Source organism: Nomascus leucogenys, chromosome 23 (genome assembly GCF_006542625.1).
Source record: "Nomascus leucogenys isolate Asia chromosome 23, Asia_NLE_v1, whole genome shotgun sequence".
Classification (NCBI taxonomy): Eukaryota; Metazoa; Chordata; class Mammalia; order Primates; family Hylobatidae; genus Nomascus; species Nomascus leucogenys.
In genome coordinates, this window is record NC_044403.1 from 31,120,573 (window position 1) to 31,138,984 (window position 18,412).

General features: G+C 47.2%; 2 protein-coding genes across 4 annotated transcripts in view; one reads left to right on the forward strand and one right to left on the reverse strand.

The window, feature by feature from the left end:
• The window catches only part of WNT5B (Wnt family member 5B), a 75,945-nt gene that overhangs the window by 54,081 nt on the left and 3,452 nt on the right, over window positions 1–18,412 (reverse strand). The window lies entirely within an intron of this gene.
• Window positions 848–18,412, forward strand: part of FBXL14 (F-box and leucine rich repeat protein 14) — a 29,371-nt gene continuing 11,806 nt past the window's right edge. Inside the window, exon 1 of one of the 3 annotated variants that reach the window (XM_030804538.1) lies at window positions 848–2,804. In XM_030804538.1, the coding sequence (XP_030660398.1) occupies window positions 1,606–2,804 (1,199 nt within the window). In that variant the 5' untranslated portion in view covers window positions 848–1,605. The remainder of the gene's footprint in view (window positions 2,805–18,412) is intronic. The other 2 variants (XM_004092156.3, XM_030804540.1) reach the window with 2 other exon arrangements.

Below are 18,412 nucleotides of genomic sequence, written 5' to 3' on the forward strand. Positions count from 1 at the left end.
CATTCCATTTTAATCAAAAAGTAAATTGGATTCAGCATATACGAATATATCAGTACAACTGAGCCATACAACTGATAGTCTAAGGCTGATGACAAGGAGAAAGCTCCTAAAACAAGGCTTAGGGAAGGCTGTTCCCCTCTAAGCAAAGCGGGCTGAGGGCATTGGTGGCGCAGCAGCGTGCGTTAAGTAGAGGGAAGTTTTGATGTGTCAAGTACCGAGGGAAACACACACAGCGTGTCTGGAAACCATCAGAAGATGCTAGAAGGAAGTAGTCATGGATAATTCTAGAAATTTCTAGAACACCGACTGGAGGGGGTCATTGTTTAAGATGAGTAAAGCCGAGTTTCTCTCCAATTTAAGACACAAGACTGGAGAGAAAGGAGTCGTAGTAAACAGCCCCAACCGGGGGAGCAGGGGGTGTGATGATGAGACGTGTTAAGGGGCATTAGGGGCAGTAAGAAGAGGCGGGTTGGGGTGATGATTATTGAGCACTGCTATAGGAGGAGGCTCTCGCAGGAATAATCAGGGGAGAGGGGTGTGAAGTAAGGGCCAGGAATTGTAGGAGTAAACTGTGGGAAGGGGCTGCGCAGACTTCAAGAGCAAAGAAAAAGAAGGAACAGGGCTGGGGCGTGGCCCAGAGAGCGAACGGCTCACTAACGGGCTACGGGGTGAAAAGAAGCCGGGCGGGCAGGCGCTCTGCTGACAGCTGCCGCTCCCCCATGGCGCCCACAGGGTTAAAAATCAGGGGCCACGGGACCAGGCCGAACTCGGTTTCCAGGGCAACGGCTCCACAGTTCCGGCAGCGCAGGCCCGTACCATTGCGCGGGCGCGGGGGAGCGGCAGCGGCGGAGGGGACGCGCTGCAGGGCGGCGGAGCCGGGGCCGGCCCGGGCGCTACCAAACGCGAGGCCCGCCTGCTCGCCCGGGGTCTGCGCCGAGCCGCGCTCCGGCCGGACGGCCGCGGCGTCCTTGGTGCGGGGGCCGGCAGCTCCCAAGTGGCCGCGGACGGCGGGGGAGAAGGAACGCACGCCGCCGGCCGGGATTGGCCTCCTGGTCCCCCCGCCTGGGCGGCGGAGTGCGGGCGGCCCGGGGCTGGGAGGTTTGAAAAGCGGGCGAGAGACAAAGGCAGCAGGAAGCCTCCTCCGCGCCCGGAGCCCGTGCGCCCGGCCCCCGGGGCCCCCTCGCCGCCCGCCGGCCCGCGGAGCAGCGGCGGCGGCAGGAGGCGGAGGATGCGGCAGGGGGCGTGGGCGCGGCGGCGCGGGCGGAGCAGCGCGGCCCGGGCGCGGCGTGGGTAGAGCCGAGGCGGCGGCCGGCCTCCGGGAGCGAGAGCGAGGCGCCTTCCCCGCCCGGGATGTGAGCGCCGTGCGGAGCCCGGGGCGGGGGAGGGCCGGGCCGGAGGCGCAGCCGGCAGGAAGGAAGGACGGACGGACCAGGAGGAGGAGCGGCGGCGGCGGCCGGAGCCGGAAGGCGGGGAGGGGCCGGCCGTTGGGCCCGAGGCGGCGGCGGCGGCGGCGGCTGGGGAGAAGCGCTCTCGTCGCCTGCCCGAGGCCGGAGCGGCGGGGCCCGCGCCTCCTCCCCCCAGCGCCGCGGAGGGGGGAGGAGGAAGATGGAGACCCACATCTCATGCCTGTTCCCGGAGCTGCTGGCCATGATCTTCGGCTACCTGGACGTCCGGGACAAGGGGCGCGCGGCGCAGGTGTGCACGGCCTGGCGGGACGCCGCCTACCACAAGTCGGTGTGGCGGGGGGTGGAGGCCAAGCTGCACCTGCGCCGGGCCAACCCGTCGCTGTTCCCCAGCCTGCAGGCCCGGGGCATCCGCCGGGTGCAGATCCTGAGCCTCCGCCGCAGTCTCAGCTACGTGATCCAGGGCATGGCCAACATCGAGAGCCTCAACCTCAGCGGTTGCTACAACCTCACCGACAACGGGCTGGGCCACGCGTTTGTGCAGGAGATTGGCTCCCTGCGCGCTCTCAACCTGAGCCTCTGCAAGCAGATCACTGACAGCAGCCTGGGCCGCATAGCCCAGTACCTCAAGGGCCTGGAGGTGCTGGAGCTGGGGGGTTGCAGCAACATCACCAACACTGGCCTTCTGCTCATCGCCTGGGGTCTGCAGCGCCTCAAGAGCCTTAACCTCCGCAGCTGCCGCCACCTTTCGGATGTGGGCATCGGGCACCTGGCCGGCATGACGCGCAGCGCGGCGGAGGGCTGCCTGGGCCTGGAGCAGCTCACGCTGCAGGACTGCCAGAAGCTCACAGATCTTTCTCTAAAGCACATCTCCCGAGGGCTGACGGGCCTGAGGCTCCTCAACCTCAGCTTCTGTGGGGGCATCTCGGACGCTGGCCTCCTGCACCTGTCGCACATGGGCAGCCTGCGCAGCCTCAACCTGCGCTCCTGTGACAACATCAGTGACACGGGCATCATGCATCTGGCCATGGGCAGCCTGCGCCTCTCGGGGCTGGACGTGTCGTTCTGTGACAAGGTGGGAGACCAGAGTCTGGCTTACATAGCCCAGGGGCTGGATGGCCTCAAGTCTCTCTCCCTCTGCTCCTGCCACATCAGTGATGATGGCATCAACCGCATGGTGCGGCAGATGCACGGGCTGCGCACGCTCAACATCGGACAGTGTGTGCGCATCACGGACAAGGGCCTGGAGCTGATCGCTGAGCACCTGAGCCAGCTCACCGGCATAGACCTGTACGGCTGCACCCGAATCACCAAGCGCGGCCTGGAGCGCATCACGCAGCTGCCCTGCCTCAAGGTACTCAACCTGGGACTCTGGCAGATGACGGACAGTGAGAAGGTCAGGTGAGGGCGGCAGCACCAGCTCCCCTTGTCCCGCCCTGTTCATCCTCCCATTACTACCGCCCCCACACACTCACACGCACACTTATGCACAGATCATGACAGCGGATGAGATGGGGCTATGACAGAAGCCCCAGGCTCGTCTTCTCCTCCCTCCTCCAGCCCCCTCCTGGCTTCCAGCCCATTCTCTTTGCAGCTGGGGTTCCCACCCTACCCTACTCCCAGCTCCTTTTCCCCGCGGATGGAGAGATGGACTCTGCTGCTTACCCACCCACTCCCCTGCAGGGGGTGGAGGACTGATTCAGCTACTGTATCCCCACTGCTGTGACTGGAAATGGGGGTGGGGAGTGACTGGTCTTTTCAACCCTGGGGAGTTGAGGAAAATGTCTGCCTTCACTTCAGCTTTCATTTGAATACTGTGATCTGGTTTTTATTTTGAAATGTGTAAAAAGCAAACCCAGCTACAAAGGCCTTTTCACCCTTCTTCCACTTTGTAACTAATCCCAGTCTCTTCTCATCACTCCTCCTCTTACAGTACTCTGCTACTCATGCTCATTTCATTTTCTTAATCTTCTTTCCTCTTTAAAAATGTTTTTTTTGAAAAAATTTGAAATCATGGTCCTTTTTTTCTGCTGAATATATTCTATATATTATATATATATAAATTATATATATATATATACATATATATGTCTGGCTACCTCGTTTTAGTTTACTTTTTTTCTGAAGCCCTGGAATTCTACAAGAGAGATATTTTGAGACTGAAACATGTTTGTGCCTAGACTGGAAAGATGCCCTTGGGTTTGTCCGTCTTTTTATGTTGGCTTCTTCCCAGCCTCCATCCGTCCAGTGTGCCCCACTTCCACATTCTGGTTATAATTTCCTTTTTCTCCTTGTTCATTGGGATTTGAGGACCTGTTTCTAAATCTTAATTTATAGCACAAATATGTGGGAGCAATGAGAGTCGAACCGTTGTTTCTGTTTGAGATGCAGATTGTGTCTTGAAAATGATGATTATATATGCAAATTCTGCCCTACCCTCACCCTCTTCCAAGTTGCCCCCCAAAAAGGTCACACAGTGCGGCTTCCTGTGGGAAGCAGGAGCAGAGCTGGCCTGCAGAGCCCCTGGGGCTGTGATGAAGCTCATGTCTTATCTCTGTTCTATTAACAAAATGGGAGTTTGTGGGTTTTAAAAAATTCTGTTTCTAAATGGAGGAATAGATGACTTTCTTTATTTTGGTGGGGGTTGGGACTTGTGGCTTTAAAGAAATCACTTTTGAGTAGGATGTATATTTTTGTTGGATTTTTGTTGTTTATTTTTTTAGAATCCTCCACAGCAACATGCGAGACCATGGAGTTAAAGAAACCCAGAGACCTTTATCAATTATTAATTGTACTGTTTGTGAATTTGTATAAATAATAACAAAGATCCTCTTAAAACGTTTATATTCTTACAGTAAAAGGTTAAACTGATATTTATATAATAAAAGAGGAAATATGAAGTATGTTTTTGAAAAAAAAAAAAAAAAACAACAGCCTTGTATCTGCGAATTATTTTTAAGGCATTGTGTGCTTGGGTACATGCCAAGGTAGGAGGTGTTGTTTGTATACTCTAAGAGGACGCAAGGTGGAGTGTGGTGCATCCTATGTAGGGGTGAGCAGCTCATGGGTAAAATTTTATTCTGTATAAGGTTTACTACTGAAATGTTTTGTTTCTAGAAATGTGATTAGACTGGAGATTTATATAATTTTTGGCTTCAAACTGTCAACAACGTGGAAATTTAAAGAAATTGAACAAAATGAAACTTTTTAAAAAACCAGATTTGTATGTAAGTCACAGTTTCCCGGAGTGGCCAGTTTTTCTTTGGGTGAAAATGAGATCTAGGGGTGATGTTGAAAAGTGGATCACGACGTGGGCAAGAAAGATGGATTTCTTTACCCTGAGAGTGGGAGTGGGGAGGATGTGAAGGTGGAAGGACTGAAGCCATTGTTCAGAAAAGTTAAAAGAGCGCTGTCCTTGCGTGCCTGCCGGCTCAGTCATGCATACTGAATCTCCCAGTGTGAGCGAGGGTCCGGGTGGAAAGGAGGAGGGCAGCTCAAGCCCTCTTTTTAACATTCCCCTCCAGGCCCGGCTGCAAGGAAGCACTTTCCTGGGGGATGGGGAGCTTGGCCAGGATTTTGCACATTTGCATTTTAGCACTTCCAACAGCTGAGGCTGGCCGCTGGATCCACTCTGTCAAGGGTTTTTAGACTGAAATCGGGGCAGATTAATGAAATGCCAACAATTCCAGCAAAGAGTTCCCTTTGGTAGACAGTAACAAAATAATCTGACACCCTGTGGTTTGGCTGTGGAGACCTATGGGTATGAGTGCGCCAACAGGGGAGTGGTTCATAGTCCTGGTTTCACATTGGTCTTGGTTGTTTCTGAGATTGTTAAAAAAAATACTGATCTCAGCAAGAGCTGATAAGAGTAGTATAAAACTTTCCTGGATCAACCCCTCTTTCCAGGAAGAGGGCTGGAACCCAGGTTTCTCTTGGGATAAGATTGTTTTGTAAAATGTCCAAGCTTTCTGCCTGAGCATATCACAAAAGCCGCATTGTTCCTTTTTGGAGAGTCATCACAGTTGGGTCTAATTGAGCCTGACACTAGATCCATCTTCTGTTTCTTTGGGGAAGGTGTGGGTCTCTTTCTTCCCACTTAGGTTACAGTACTTAATGCCTGGAAAAAAAAATGTGTGAAGCCTATTAAGAAGTAGGGACTCTAAATTAGGGTCAGCTTTCTTTTTTTTTTTTTTTATTATGATTATACTTTAAGTTTTAGGGTACATGTGCACAACGTGCAGGTTTGTTACATATGTATACATGTGCCATGTTGGTGTGCTGCACCCATTAACTCATCATAGGGTCAGCTTTCTAATCCAGCATTTGACACAACTCCTGAAGGTTACACGGTTGTGGGTTCTTAGTCTGTTTTTCTTCCAAGAGACTGCATGGCTGTACAGATTCAATTGATAAAAATTTGAGCACCCAAGTCTTAGGCTCTGTATTCACATTCTTCATTTTAATACACAAAATATTCCTACTGGCTGTAACGTGAAGCAAGTTCTTCTGTTTTGTCTCCTTTTTATGTTAAATGTTAAATATACGCTTGACTAAAGGTCGGCAAATTAATGTTTGAAAGTTAAGACCATGGCTCTATCTATATCCTTATCCTGAATGAGGCATACTTCATATAGCTGGAGCGTCTCTGGAAAAGATGATAAACCACCTAGAGTGGTTGGTGAAGGTCAACTGCTAATCTCTCAACCTTTTTGGATGGAAAGCAATTAACGTGTTGAGAACCTATGTGTGTTTTACAAGGTACTTGTAAGTTTTAATCTTCAAAGCAACCTGCTGAAACAGGTATTATCCCTGTTTTCCAGATAAGTCATAATTCCTGCCGTAAGTTACCCAACCAGTAAGTGAGGGAGCCAGGATTCAAACCTAGGCTCCATTTCTGCATCTTCCTTCCTTCCTTCCTGTCTTCCTGCCTGCCTTTTTTTTTTTGAGACAAGGTCTTGATCTGTTGCCCAGGCAGGAGTGCAGTGCTGCAATCACAACCCACTGCAGCCTTGACCTCCCAGGTTCGAGTGATCCTCCCACCTCAGCCTTCCGAGTAGCTGAGACTACAGGCACACACCACCATGGCTGGCTACTTTTTGTTTTTTTTTTTTGTATTTTTTTTGTAGAAACAGGGTTTCACCATGTTGCCCAGGCCAGTCTCAAACTCCTGGGCTCAAGCGATCTGCCCACCTCGGCCTCCCAAAGTCCTGGGATTACAGGCGTGAGCCACTCTGCCTGGCCCAGGCTCCATTTCTAAAGTCCAGCTCCCTTCTGCTTGATGAGAAGATTTAGTTACTCATCATACCTTGGTTTCCAGTAAGGTGACCCTCATAGAAGTGAACGGTAGCTGTTTGAACACCGTATGAACAAGCTTATGCCATAGGACAGTACTTCAAAGGGAATAAGGGTGATTCTTGGTGGTATGAAAAGTTGATCCCCACCATACCTACAAGGAATGGGAGAAATGCATTGAAGAACAGAAGAGCTAAAGGACATGAGTTGATAGTACACTTTGTGTGGTGGCACAAAAGTTAAAAGGCACTCCAGGGCAGTTCTTAGAATAACAGAAAAAACTTGGTTCAGGTATTTGCTGAAACTTGAGAACTGAAAAAACATAATGTAAACTTCGTGTAAATCTTATCATCTAGAAGTAATAAACCTTAACAGAAACTGGGTAGTGGTCAAGGAACAGCTTCATTTCCCTTCTTTTTCTAAGTGTCATTGTGCGTAGCCCTTCAATGTTCTTACTGCAAAGATTATCTATAAATCACCTGTGGGGCTCCCAAGCTAGGCCTCTAACTTGTCCAACTTAACATTTACTAAAACTAAAAGCCGGTACCAGTATAGCCTAAAAATAAACTCAAACTGTTCATGTTCTTTCATGAGTCAGATGAACAACAAAGATCTAAAAAAGCAAACGTTCCTTTTTCTTTTGAAAGGTATGAACTTTCTCTTACATAAGGACATATGATATGTAAATTAAAGCATGGCCTAGCTCCCAAATCCTGCTGCTTTCCCGAAGTGGTTACTAGATAGATGCTGGTCTTAGAATACAAACAAAACCTTTTACTTTTGACTTAGAGAATTCGAATTCAGGTTTTCAAAGGGAAAGGGTAGTGGCCCCCAGGGACCACTGTGTTTCTAAAGAATAAGAACCTCTTGATTAAAAGATCAGATTTGTAAAACAAAACCAAGACCTCATGCAGCTTCTGACAACTGTCTCTTCCCAGTTCTATGAAAGGGAAAGCCCTGGCCTCTGATCTCTGCTGTGTTCTGCGGTAGAAAGGGAGGGACTATAGTAAGTCATCTAGTGGTCCCCTCTCTCTGTTCTCTTTCTCTTCCCTGCATCAAACATCACCCCTTTTAAAAGTTAATTCCATCCCTTTAGTAGAGGGCAAGACCTAAATTTTGTGCCATTATGAACCCCTGAGGAGTCAGAGGGGTGAGGCTTTTTGATGAAATAGTGTGGATCATGAGTAAAGCAAAGGATTAGAAATTAGAAAGCTGCATTCAAACCGAAGCTCAGACTTGGGCCACATATTTACCTCATTTCTGTCAATGTACTTGGTCAACTATTAGGCAGCAAGTTAAATTTTTTAAAAAGTTGTAAAACAGATGGGACATGCATATTTAGGTCAGTGCCAAATATTAATAATTTACTTAATGAAGTATCAAAGGTAAGTGCACAGCTGGAATAACAGCATATATTCTCAGCCCTTGTATGGAATTTCTAGACAATTGGTAAATTTAAATGTCCACAAATGATCAGTTTCAGTTTTTTCCTCTTTTCCAGGGATTGCTCTGATTTTGCGTGGTGGAGTTGCCTTTACCAACCCAGAATATTTGGTCGTATGTAAAGCCAAGCCCTCCAGTTGAGGTGCAAACGAAAGTAAGCTTGAGATCTTAACTGAGCAGCACTAGACTGGGATATGTTAAACCCCCACTCCCAGTAAAACAATAGGAGTGGAATTCCTCTGCCTGCTATTTGTTAACCCAGAAAAGTGCACATATTTTCTTTAAAAAGAAGACTTAAGTTTCTATTATTTCATTACTCTAATGTTTTTTTTTTTGAGACGGAGACGGAGTTTCACTCTTGTTGCCCACACTGCAGTGCAATGGCACGATCTTGGCTCCCTGCAACCTCCGCCTCCCGGGTTCAAGCGATTCTCCTGCCTCAGCCTCCTGAGTAGCTGGGATTACAGGCATGCACCACCACGCCCGGCTAATTTTGTATTTTTGGTAGAGATGGGGTTTCTCCATGTTGGTCAGGCTGGTCTCAAACTCCCGGCCTCAAGTGATCCGCCCACCTCGGCCTCACAAAGTGCTGGGATTACAGGCATGAGCCACCGCACCCGGCCACTTTAGTTGTTTAAGGAACAAATGCTTTATATCCTTATAACAAACTTACAAGGATACTTGTGTTTGTGATAGTGGAAACGAATGAGTCTCAATTACAAAGAAGAAAACTGGGTCTGCAGCTGTGGCGCAGCAGAGAAACCCGAGAGAGACAAGGTTAGGAATGCGAGTGTGATCTGCGGAGAACTCAGTCATAACACAGTGTTGGGTTTCTCTGTCTCAACATTTTTGTTTTCCCAAATCTGGCAGATGTGGTACATTTAATTTCATAAATGGGAAAAGACGCCTAACAAAGTGGAAAAGGTTTTGCCTAGGTAATTAGAGGAGAACCTAGGGTCAGAACCTGGGCTGCTGTAGACTTAATGACCAATGCAGAAGGTGACCAGCATGGAGGCGGCTCACAGAGGCACTGCAAAGCACCACCCTGTCTCTCTTCAGAAATGTGCTGCACCAAGCCAGGCACAGCACACATCTGTAGTCCCAGCTACTCACTAGGCTGAGGTGGGAGGATCACTTGAACGCAGGAGTTCAAGACCAGCCTGGGCGACGCAGCAAAACCCCATCTCTTAAAAAAAATTTTTTTTTGTCTTTTTTTTTTTTGAGACAGAGTCTCGCTCTGTTGCCCAGGCTGGAGTGCAGTGGCATGATCAGAGCTCACTACAATCTTAGACTCCTGGGCTCAAGGGATCTTTGTACTACCTCAGCCTTAAAAAAAGTTTTTTAAAAGGTGCTACACCAAAGCATGTTATTTTCATTAGGAGTAAAAAAAAAAAAACCCAAAATGCTAAAAGTTATTACTATTTAATATGCACTACATTATGCAAACTTAAGACATGTTTGCAAGCATTATATAGGGTTATGCAGGAAACTGAAAAACTAGTACATGTTGTTAAATGGTCTATAAGGTACTGAAGTAGCTAACTGTGTCAAACCTGTTGCCTGTTGCTCTCAGAGGATTTGAGCCAGTTTCCAAAACACTGCTTTGTCACACACAGTAGTGCGGAATATTAATGCTGGGAGTACATGCTTATGAGAGCTTCAAAGCTAGGAACTCACACATATTTCACATGCTATAAATACCTGCCACACAATCCTTTTATAAAGTAGAATCAAGTTGCAAAAACTTTAGCTATTTTCTCTTCATTCAAGGGTAAAAAGGCTTGACTTCACAGATGTTTTAGTTACAAATCCCACTTGTCCAGAAAGAGTAAAAGGGTCTAATTTGTTAATACTAGGCACCTTCTTATATTTATTACTCCCCCATTTACGTAATCCACACTCCAGAAGGATCAGACACACAGTGGTGTGTCAACAATTACTCCTTACACCATGGATCTGAGACACTGGAACTGGACTGTGGGAAAACAGTTCTTTGAGACCAGATTAATTTTTCATAAATATTAATGTAGAATTACTTAATATGGCTTGGAAAACATTGTTTTTCTCACCTAAAAAGGATATGAGGAAATATTTACTACCAAGGCTTATAATATTTCTCCTTAGGAAATCTTGACCTCAAACTAGCATTATTTATGTCCACATCTGCTACCTTTTTCTTTTTTCTTTTTTTTTGAGATGGAGTCTCGCTCTGTTGCCCAGGCTGGAGTGCGGTGGTGCGATCTCGGCTCACTGCAAGCTCTGCCTCCCGGGTTCACGCCATTCTCCTGCCTCAGCCTCCCGAGAAGCGGGGACCACAGGCGCCCGCCACCACGCCTGGCTAATTTTTTGTATTTTTAGTAGAGACGGGGTTTCACTGTGGTCTTGATCTCCTGACCTCGTGATCCGCCCGCCTCGGCCTCCCAAAGTGTTGGGATTACAGGCGTGAGCCACCGCGCCCAGCCACACTGCTACCTTTTTCTAGCCCAAGGCAAGGCTTTTTGAGAAGTGGTCACTAAACAGGGAGGAGCCAAAAAAATTAGTCCTACTATTTCTCAGAATCTTTAGAAAAATCACTGAGGCTAAAATTGGACACATGACTAAAGTAAGGGAGAAACTGTAACAGTTAAGCCCCTCAAATGCCCCTTGAATAAATGCTTAATGTTCTTAGATGGAAGACAACCATTTCTGCTTTCAATAATTTAAACCTTAACTTCATTGCCCAAAAATCCACTGCTGTGAACAACAACAAAAAGACGGCCACTAGGTGTGTCTTAAGCAAACAACATGAAAATGACAAGATGAAAGTGACAATTTTTACCTTTCCTAATTTATTTCAAATGCACAGAATTTAGCCAGTTTTCAGGAATCTGTAAAAGCAGGATGGTTAAGTTCTGTGGCCCCCTGAACTTCATCCAGCTGACAGCTGACGGTTGCAGGAAGCAGAAAAGGTCTTCAAGTTTCCAGAGCCTGGAGTAGATAGAGGATTGGCTCTTCCAGTCCTAGCTGATGTCTGTGCACTTGAGACAGATGCCCTGCCATTGTGCTCAGGGTCAGATGTCAACAACCAGAACAGCATGACCCACAGGAAGGCAGCTGGCCTCTCTCTTCCCTACACAGAAGGGTCTAATTTTCAATGGAATCACAAGAGGAACTGCAGAAACTCATTAACGTATGACACAGGATTTAGCAGCAAACAGCTTCATCACTGCTTTATTTATTTTTAGAGTTGGGGTCTCGCTCTGTCACCCAGGCTGAAGTGCAGCGCTGTGATCATAGCTCACTGGAGCCTCGACTTCCTGAGCTCAAGCAATCCTCCCACCTCAGCCTCCCGAGTAGCTGGGACCACAGGCATGTGCCACCATGCCCATTATTACTATTATTATTATTTTTTGTAGAGACAGGGTCTCACTATGCTGCCTAGGCTGGTCTCCAACTCCTGGGCTCAAGTGATCCTCCCATCTCGGCCTCCCAAAGTGCTGAGATTACAGGTGCCTATAACTGCTTTCTTTAGAAATAAAAATGTGCATATGTGGGTTAAGAGGTGAAAGTCAAGCACTACACATTATTGAAAGGTAGGGCTGGAAAACTGTTTTTTTTTTTTTTTTTTTTTGTTTTTTTTTTTTTGAGACGGAGTCTTGCTCTGTCCCCCAGGCTGGAGTGCAGTGGCGCGATCTCGGCTCACTGCAAGCTCCGCCTCCCGGGTTCACGCCATTCTCCTGCCTCAGCCTCCCGAGTAGCTGGGACTACAGGCGCCCGCCAACACACCCGGCTAATTTTTTGTATTTTTAGTAGAGACGGGGTTTCACTGTGTTAGCCAGGATGGTCTCGATCTCCTGACCTCGTGATCCGCCCGCCTCGGCCTCCGCTGGAAACTTACTGTCTCCTCCTGGACTGTTCCTTCAGCCTCCCCAGCCCTTTAAAAAACAACAAAAAACCCTCTTACACACGATTTACCTTCCCCATTGTGAAGCAGCTGTGCATCACATCCAAACCTGTCCTGGAGGTATTAAAGCTAGGAGTCCAACCTTGTGTTTTTCTTTACCCCAAGTTTATGAAAATGATTTTGGGGTCCAATATAAGGTAGCACAATAAAGTATGGTTAATGCAAAACTAAATATTCTCCACTGTGGAAGATAGAAAGTGTAGAAACCCACAAAGTCTGCAAGTCCCATGCCTTGTCAGTAGGTGGCAGCATTGTCTGTGAGTTGGAAGCTATTTCCTGTGGGGAACCACAACCTCCTCCCATCTAACAAATCCCCTCTGGTCCTTTCCCTTTCACCCGCACCCGCAAAGAATTTCCTCCAGGCGTAAGAGTTGACAAATGAGGAATTTCACTTCCTGGAAAAGATGAAATTGAATTTTAAAATATCAGTGAGGTTACTCCCCAGAGCCAGGTGTTAGTTTGCAGCTCTCTGCTTTTGGAGATAAGAGAATCAAACATCAACGTCTAATGCTTTTTTTTTTTTCTCTTTAAACTTCTAATTCTTCTTAAAAGGCACTTCATACAAATCCTTCTTAGATTGCCATATCTGGGGAGTTTGGGAGGAAAAAAATGGGGAAAATTTTAATCATACATGGAGGTACCAATTTAAACAGCAAGAAAAAAGCTAGTTTTTTTATTACAAAAGAAAATTCAAAAGTGTATTGTCTGCAATGAAAAATTCTAGAGAGAGTTTGAGGAAAAGCAATTTTAAAATTTTAGGAGTATCTTTTTTTTATTTTTTAAATTTTTATTAAAAGGAGTATCTTTATTGCCCAGATGAAGAAATCTTCATAAAATATAAGAGAGTCTATGAAGATGAAAATAATAAGAGCCCTGATGAAGAAGTAAAGTTGCTTGTTGTGACCTAAATTCCTCCTACAGCAAACTGACATTAGGACAAGGTAGCAGAACTTACAAAAATAACTTCTGAGCCAATGTGGCCAGATTCCATAGAATGGCACAAGAAGAGAGAGGCTGAGGGCAGAGAGGCCTTCGGGTCTTGCCCTCCTGGTACTCAACAGCCTGGCCTCAGGGAATGAAAGTGTGAGTGGGAAGGGCAGGTGTAGAAGTGGGAAAAAAGGTGGAGGCAGTTATCCCCTGCGGATGCTTCTACCAAGCTGTACTGGCCAGAGGAGCCACAGTTGATAAGCTCTGTAATATAGACGTCATTTTTGGTTAGAGAATGAATAAAAAAGGAAAAGTTTCAGGGACCTGGGGACTATGCATGAGGCAAATTATATTCCTGCACCATCCATGAAGGTCTTATGAAAGCAGAACATCTCCCTGGGCAACTTTTGGAAAGTAATAGCTGAAATATGCCATTCTTAGTGACTACACTGAAAGAATACAGATTCAGGGAAGACACCCCAAACAGAGAATACAGGTTGTAAAGGAAAGAAAAGCAAACGTATCACCCCGCACAAAGCCAAGAAGAAGAAAACGGGGCTGGCTGAGGAGCCAGAATGAGAACGGAGTGAGAGGAATGTGTGAACGCTGAGGACCAGCAGTTCCTAAAGCTGCTCCTCGGAAGAACTGGGGGGGGCTGCTCCTTGATTCATAGCCTCCAAGAACGGCTTTCTGGGACTTCATTTCCTTCCTTCCTTTCCTTCCTTCCTTTCCTTTCCTTCCTTCCCTTCCTTCCCTCCTTCCTTCCTTTCTTGCTTCCTTCCCTCCTTCCTTCCTTTCTTCCTTCCTTCCCTTCCTTCCCTCCTTCCTTCCTTTCTTCCTTCCTTCCTTCCTTCCTTCCCTCCCTCCCTTCCCTTCCTTCCTTTCCTTCCTTCCTTCCCTCCCTCTCTTCCCTTCCTTCCTTTCCTTCCTTCCTTCCCTCCCTCCCTTCCCTTCCTTCCTTTCCTTCCTTCCCTCCCTCCTTCCTTTTCTTTCATCCCTTCCCTCTGTCCCTCCTTCTTTCCTTTCTCTCTTTTCTTTCTTTCTTTTTTTGAGACAGAGTCACTCTGTTGCTCAGGCTGGAGTGCAGTGGCACAATCTCAACTCACCGCAACTTCTGCTCCCCGGGTTCAAGCAATGCTCCTGCCTCAGCCTCCCGAGTAGCTGGGACTATAGGCATCCGCCACCATGCCCAGCTAATTTTTGTATTTTTAGTAGAGACGGGGTTTCGCCATGTTGGCCAGGCTGGTCTTGAACTCCTGCCCACCTCGGCCTCCCAAAGTGCTAGGATCACACACGTGAGCCACCACGCCTGGTCCTGGGCTTCATTTTCAAGAAGGTAGGCCCTCTTCCTGTGGTTGTTTGAATTTGACTCTAGACAAATCTCTTGCGAATGTGGCCACCAGGCTGGCGGGAGGATGTTCGTGTGACTGAGACCTCTGCGGTCACAGCACTGTAAGCCTGAAAATGTCCTACGGGAGACACGTGGCTGTCACTCTAGTTCTGTGCTCACAGCAGTCAGGACCCACGTTGTTTTCATCCACACCCCGTTTTTGCCGGGAAGACGAGCTACAGCAACAGTGTATAGAGGACAAATAGGAAAAAGCATTTCCGGGGCAGGCCGGCTCCGACATTCCTCACATGGGCCCTTCAGGCAGCAGTTACTCTACTGGCTTCAACAGTCTCCATCCAACGCACGTGACTCCATTTTCTGTGCTCCGTTTTGCAGAGGAAGGTATAGCTGAGGGCTCCAGTAATCCCAAGAAGACGCACGTTTCTGTTTTAGGGGACCTTCCCCAAACCCTCTCCCCAGGAGGCTCCCGTGGCTCAGTCTGCAAATCCACACAGCGTGGACACTGATTTGCAGGCTGACAGCCACTGCTGCTGCTTTCCTAACCTTCCTCTGTACTCTTTTAGCCCCTACCAGCACACCCACCCCCACCCTAAAGGTGTCCATTCGCCTGTTAAAGGACTCCAGCATGGCCACTTCCCAGTTTCCGACTTTCCTATCGCCGTCTATGGAGACTGTTGAGAGGGGTCGAGTGCTGCAGGTGGGGGATTCCAGGCGACGTGGCCACACATAACAGCAAGGAGGCCGGTCCCACGGCCGTCTACACACTGAAGCAGGTATCAACAACACCTTGCAGTCCTTCCTGATTTGGGCTGCCTTCCACTGGATGCTTCAGAGATAAGGCCTCCCTGTGCCATTTTCAAGCCTGTTAGTTCCCACTCCTGTATTCATTCCTACCTCTGCACCTGCCAGGAACTTGCAGAGAAACTCAGGGACTTGTGTGCAAGTGGCTGCAAACACCTTCCCGCTCCTCCACTGGCGCCAAAAACAAGCCCGCTAATGCTCATCTACCCCTCACTTGCAGCCCAACAGCTTTTCTCCTCTAAGCCCCTGATAATGGTTTTACTAAAATCCCCTTTTGATGGGAAAAATTCCCAGCTGGACATTTCAGGCCCCAGCACAATATACAAGTCTGCAGGTCCCTTTCCCCACCTCACAAAGGCCTCTAATCAAGTGGAAAATGTGCTGGAGGCCAGAGGTTTGGGTCCGCAATTATTTTTTAAGGGATTACTAGAGAAGAATAGGGGGCAGCAAGGACCTCCCCCCCTACTTTGTTTTCCATTTGGTCCTGTTTTTAGACACACTGAGCCAGGAGTAGCCGTCCAGTTCTCCAATCACAAGAGCTTCATCTCTCTCTTCCCAGGTGGAAGGATGTCATCTTTGAACACTATTGCTTCAAAAAGATGTAGAGCATTTGGAAGCAATATGCAGGTCCTTTTCTGACCCCATTTAAGCCCTTATTTATAAAACCGCTATTGAACGGGATCCTGAGTGTGGAGAGAGCACCCATTCATTAACCTCTAACCTCTGGTCTGTATTCAGAGGGGAGAGTTCGCTCTGTGTCCATACACTGCAAGATTGGAGGTATTCACTTGGGCATCCCAGGCTTTGGAGGGCAAGAGGTCACGTTCCCAACCCTGCCAGACAGCCTTCTTCCCAGCGATACACACTGACCCTTCCCTGGACACTGAGCAAATGTCCACGTTACTCTTAATGTTTAATCTTGGGGCAAAACATGGATAAAAATACAAAATGTTAACTGTGTATCGGTCTGTTGGAACCTAAAATGTTAACTATGTGTATCGGTCTATTGGAACCTTCCTTTAAGAATGTACACTATGGAAGCCGGTTTGTCTTCCCTGTACATTGCAAAGGACCTTCTTTGATGTCATCTATGCATGAGTGTTCATTAAGGATTAATCGATGAGGATGAACATTTCAGGCTGGCCCTGAGTTCTCATCATTCTATTTCAGCATCGAGAGACTGCTCATTCCAATCCCAGCTGGTTAGTGATGTATGCAAATACCCAGTAAAAAGGAAATGACTGCAAATTCCTAAACTCACTCTGGAATGATCAAGGATGACTGTTCAGCTCTGAGAGTTAAAAGTCAGCAAAGTAAATACCAGCCTGAGTCATAATTTTCAGGTCCTTTCTTCAAAGTTCCTGAAATACTTTTGGTCAAAAACAAAAAATTGATAACTACATTTTTTTTTTTTTTTTTTTTTGAAATGGACTCTCACCCTGTCACTGAGGCTGGAGTGCAATGGTGCGATCTCGGCTCACTGCAACCTCCCACTCCCTTCAAGCGATTCTCCCACCTCAGCATCTCGAATAGCTGGGGTTACAGGTGCGCGCCATCAGGCCCGGCTAATTTTTGTGTTTTAGTAGAGACGGGGTTTCACCATGTTGACCGTGGCTGGTCTCGAACTCCTGACCTCAGGTGATCTGCCCACCTCAGCCTCCCAAAGTGCTGGGATTATAGGCGTGAGCCACCGTGCCTGGCCCAGATTATTTTTTAAAACCTCTGGTTTTGTTTTCATCAGTATGATGCCTTATTGATATATTTTGCTTTATTGACATTTTTGATTTGCCCTCAGAAGATCCCTAAACAACTGAGAACTGGATAGAGATAAGCACAAATACTACATTGAAGGTATTATATTTAATACTTAATGCAAATATCATATTTGTATTTTATGTCGGCCTTCATACTTCTTTTGGGGAGTGTTACAGGAGGAGACCATGTCGTTTCCCTAAAGAAAGCAAGTAGAAGTGGGTTATCTGGAGCCCCCTCCCCAGATAATGACAGGCTGGCTGAGGCACACCTGCTGCTTGTCCCAAAAATGTTGTAACAGCTTTCTCCAGGAGTGAAAAACCTTCACCCGACTTTAGATGAAGATGAGCTCCTCTAAAAAGGTGAAGGGATAGTCACGAGCAACAAAACACACAGTGGAATATCTCTAAAGCAAAGCCCACAGTGGTCTGACTCCTTAAATGAGGAGGGAACCTTGAGATAAGTCTGCGTTACAGGGAGAGCTGCTCTGAAGCCGCCTCTCATGGACACCCCTCCTGAATCACTGCACAAATGCCTGTTTAGTTCTTTGCTTATCATCGTTATTTTAGTCTTCATCATCATTCTTCAGCTTCTCTGCCCTTTCAACATACCATGTTGGACAAACTATCGATTGTTTTATTTTAGAGACGGCGTCTTGCTCTGTCACCCAGGCTGGAGTGCAGTGGCGCAATCTCGGCTTACTGCAACCTCTGCGTTCGGGTTCAAGTGATTCTCCTGCCTCAGCCTCCCAAGTAGCTGGAATTACAGGTGCCTGTCATCATGCCCGGCTAATTTTTGTATTTTTAGTAGATATGGGGTTTCACCATGTTGACCAGACTGGTCTCAAACTCCTGTCCTCAGGTGATTCACCCACCTCGGCCTCCCAAAGTGCTGGGAATACAGGTGTGAGCCACCACGCCCAGCCAATATCTATTTTTTTAAAAGTCACTCTTCCTACTAGAAGAGTAAAACAGCATTTTAGAAACAATAATTTGATAAAATAGTAGCAGCAATGCATCTCAGGTCTTTTAGGGCCATTGAAAATGTTAGTACTGTGGAATGTAATCATCCTTCAGACCCTCTATTAGAGGTAGCTAAATAATTCAAAAAACAAGATGAACATCATTAGAATTAAGTATAAAATGTGTGCTTTCCCATTAAAGAAAATTGTGTTCAAGGTCTCAAAATGGAAGGAAATTATATCGCAATTATGAAATGTTGTCAGTCTAAAGTTCACCGTGTCAAACTGGCATACCTAAAACAGGTGGGAAATGCCCCTGAATCCATGGAGAAAAGAAGTATCAGCTTCTCCTGGCCACACTAGGTGGGGTAACTGCAGGGGGCAATGGAGCCTTGCTTCCCTGCAGGTTTTGTTAGCTCCTCTGTTTATGCTTGTGATACCCAAGAGCTATCCACACTGAACTCCTCACTCAAATATGTTTAGCCTTTGTTGTATTGCTTCCAATTTCTTTTCTTTTCTTTTTTTTTTTTTTGAGACGG